At 52.2% G+C, this 3,049-nt stretch overlaps 1 protein-coding gene across 1 annotated transcript; it reads left to right on the top strand.

Moving 5' to 3' along the window:
• The first annotated feature begins 221 nt into the window (after positions 1-221).
• On the top strand, positions 222-2,627 carry LOC119275777 (peroxidase 49-like). The gene is made up of 3 exons (XM_037556688.1): positions 222-648; positions 1,267-1,458; positions 1,814-2,627. Exons 1-3 carry the CDS (start codon positions 418-420, stop codon positions 2,396-2,398), a joined length of 1,008 nt encoding a protein of 335 aa, XP_037412585.1. The 5' UTR covers positions 222-417; the 3' UTR covers positions 2,399-2,627.
• The last annotated feature ends 422 nt before the right edge of the window (positions 2,628-3,049 follow it).

Genomic DNA, 3,049 nt, shown 5'->3' on the forward strand with positions numbered 1-3,049 from the left:
GGAGCCCCAGACAAGGCATGAACACTGGCAGAGTACTGGTAGCACTTTGTAGTACTCTTTAGGCCTTGGCTTGGGGCCAAGTTTGGAGCTCTTCCATTGGAGTTGCTTGATGGAAGAATTATTGAGGAAGCAGTTGAAAACAGGTGCCCATCTAACGGGATTGCCTAACCACCCTGCCGCCAGCTCCATCTCACCATCCGTCCTCCCCTCTCCTCTGCTCTGCTCTCGAAACCACCCTTCTCCTTCCCCGGCCACTCCCTACACGCGCCCCCATCCCATCCCCCTGCTATATAAACCCGCCATGGTCACCTCATCTATCCACCCACAACAATAGACACGGGAAGCAGCTCTCCGGTCTTCGCTCACTAGCAACCGTAGTGCAGCAAAGCAAAGTAGTTTCCTCACATCCATCCATCAATGGCGACCTCCATGGTCTGCCTGGTAGCGCTCTGCCTCGTGTCTCCGCTGCTCCTCGCCGGCGCCGTCCACGGCAACCCGGGCTACGGCGGCCTGTTCCCGCAGTTCTACGACCACTCGTGCCCCAAGGCAAAGGAGATCGTGCACTCCATGGTGGCGCAGGCCGTGGCCAGGGAGACCAGGATGGCCGCCTCCCTCGTCAGGCTGCATTTCCATGACTGCTTCGTCAAGGTACCTCCATACTCTGCTCCCTCTCTGCGGTACCACTGTTGTTTGCAACTTTGCATGCATGCTCTCACAAAGCTAGCTGCGAGGATATACTTGGTGAACATACTCCATGCAAATGCGCTACAGCAAATTATGTTGCCTCGGATTATTTACTCTACGTTCACCACGATAATTAAGATGTGCATTTTATGTGTTACTAGCACTCTTGCCTCTTTGAACACATAACTCAACGTGCAAAATGTTCTATTTGAGCTCTAAAGCTTTTGCTATAATTGCACCTTGGTATCAGGAAAAAGCATCACTACATATGAACTCTAGGAGCATGGAGGAATCTCTAGTTTTCTAGGCTAACTGTTTAACCAGTGATGTGATGAGATAGCCTACCTACATTGCCGATGTGAGCGCTGCTTTTGTGTTTGTCTGGGTGGCATGATCCAGTCAGTACCGTGATTGATTAACCCGAATAACGCTGATATCCATGCAACGTATAGCACGTTAACTCGACGCATGTGCCTCTGCCCTATGTGCTAGTGTTTAGCTATTTTTTCATGTGTGCGCCTAATTAACCACGCCACGTACGTAATCTAAACAAACTTTTCTGGTATCTTGGTGTGATTGCAGGGGTGCGACGCGTCCGTGCTGCTTGACAACAGCACCAACATCATCAGCGAGAAGGGGTCCAACCCCAACAAGAACTCCCTCAGGGGCTTCGAGGTCGTCGACCAGATTAAGGCCGCCCTCGAGGCCGCCTGCCCCGGCACTGTCTCCTGTGCCGACATCCTCGCCCTCGCCGCCCGCGACTCCACTATCCTCGTATGTCACCGTTAAACACCACCAACAACACTTCTATTCCTGGTTCTTAGAGGGTGTTTGTTTTCAGGGACTTATTGGTCTAGGGACTTAAAAAAGTCCTTATAAGTCCCATCTAAACCAAACAGGAGGGACTTATACGGACTTAAAGTGGGCATTTGGGACTTATGAAATAAGACTCTCAAGGAGGGACTTATAGGAACTTATAGTTGTAATATGATCTTATAGTGACTTATAAGTCCCAGGAACCAAACAGGTAGAGACTTTTTAAGGACTTGTAACTTATTAGTTGAGACTAAAAAAAATCGTAGAACTTATGAACCAAACAGAGCCTTAATTTGACACGGAAATGAACCAGGTTGGCGGGCCTTTCTGGGACGTGCCGCTCGGGCGGAGGGACTCTCTTGGCGCCAGCATCCAGGGCTCCAACCAAGGCATCCCGGCGCCCAACAACACCCTCCCCACCATCATCACCAAGTTCAAGCGCCTCGGCCTCAACGTCGTGGACGTCGTCGCGCTCTCAGGTGGCCACACCATCGGCCTCTCCCGGTGCACCAGCTTCCGGCAGAGGCTGTACAACCAGTCGGGCAACGGCCTCGCCGACGGCACGCTGGACGTGTCCTTCGCCGCGCAGCTGAGGCAGGGCTGCCCCCGCTCCGGCGGCGACGACAACCTCTTCCCGCTCGACGCCGTCAGCTCCACCAAGTTCGACAACTTCTACTTCAAGAACATCCTCGCCGGCAGGGGACTCCTGAGCTCCGACGAGGTGCTGCTCACCAAGAGCGCCGAGACGGCGGCGCTGGTGAAGGCGTACGCCAACGACGTGCACCTCTTCTTCCAGCACTTTGCGCAGTCCATGGTGAACATGGGCAACATCACGCCGCTCACCGGGTCGCAGGGCGAGATCAGGAAGAACTGCAGGAGACTCAACAACTTCCACTAATTAAGTGGCTGGAAATTAAATGCTTAGCTGCTTGCTTTGTGTGTGCCTTGATTCTCTCTCTCTCTCTCTCTCTCTCTCTCTCTCTCTCTCTCTCTCTCTCTTTGTAATAAGCAAGTGTCGTTGTGTGCTTTGGAATTCCAGATTGTGCTTTGTGATCGCGCTCCAACTTCATAATTGATCATGTATACATCTTGTCTGGATAACAATAATCGATCGGATCTTAACTCGAGGTGCATTCTTTTTACATTGTTGTGTCAGGGAATATGTACCTACCGACTACGGCCGTGTACAGTTGGCCATTCACGTTACCGTCGGAAAACCTAATCAGTACTAGTAATTTTGATGGTGGTGGCAGTGAGCGAGCACCTCGCATGGGTCATGTGGAATCTGGCTCACCGTCCACGTACGGCCGGAACGAGAAAAGCCAAGCATATGTGTCATCATGGTTAGTAGAACAACTACTGCGGCAGGCTAATAATTAGTTCGTTTGTTTGCTGGTTAGGTAGGTAACATGCATGTGGGTCGTAGTACGTGGATGCGCAGCCCGGACGGCCGGCCGGTCTTCCTAGGTCAAGGTAGCAATCAAACAAGCTAGTGCTCAGGCGCGCGTGTGGGTGGGTGAATCATGGCGTGCCGACCACACACACTGCA

The sequence above is a fragment of the Triticum dicoccoides genome, chromosome 3B (genome assembly GCF_002162155.2).
Source record: "Triticum dicoccoides isolate Atlit2015 ecotype Zavitan chromosome 3B, WEW_v2.0, whole genome shotgun sequence".
Taxonomy (NCBI): domain Eukaryota; kingdom Viridiplantae; phylum Streptophyta; class Magnoliopsida; order Poales; family Poaceae; genus Triticum; species Triticum dicoccoides.

Coding starts and splice junctions, on each gene's coding strand:
- LOC119275777 (XM_037556688.1), top strand. CDS start 418: ATGGCGACCTCCATGGTCTGCCTGGTAGCGCTCTGCCTCGTGTCTCCG. Junction 649..1,266: donor TCCATGACTGCTTCGTCAAG/GTACCTCCATAC, acceptor GTGTGATTGCAG/GGGTGCGACGCGTCCGTGCT. Junction 1,459..1,813: donor CCCGCGACTCCACTATCCTC/GTATGTCACCGT, acceptor GAAATGAACCAG/GTTGGCGGGCCTTTCTGGGA.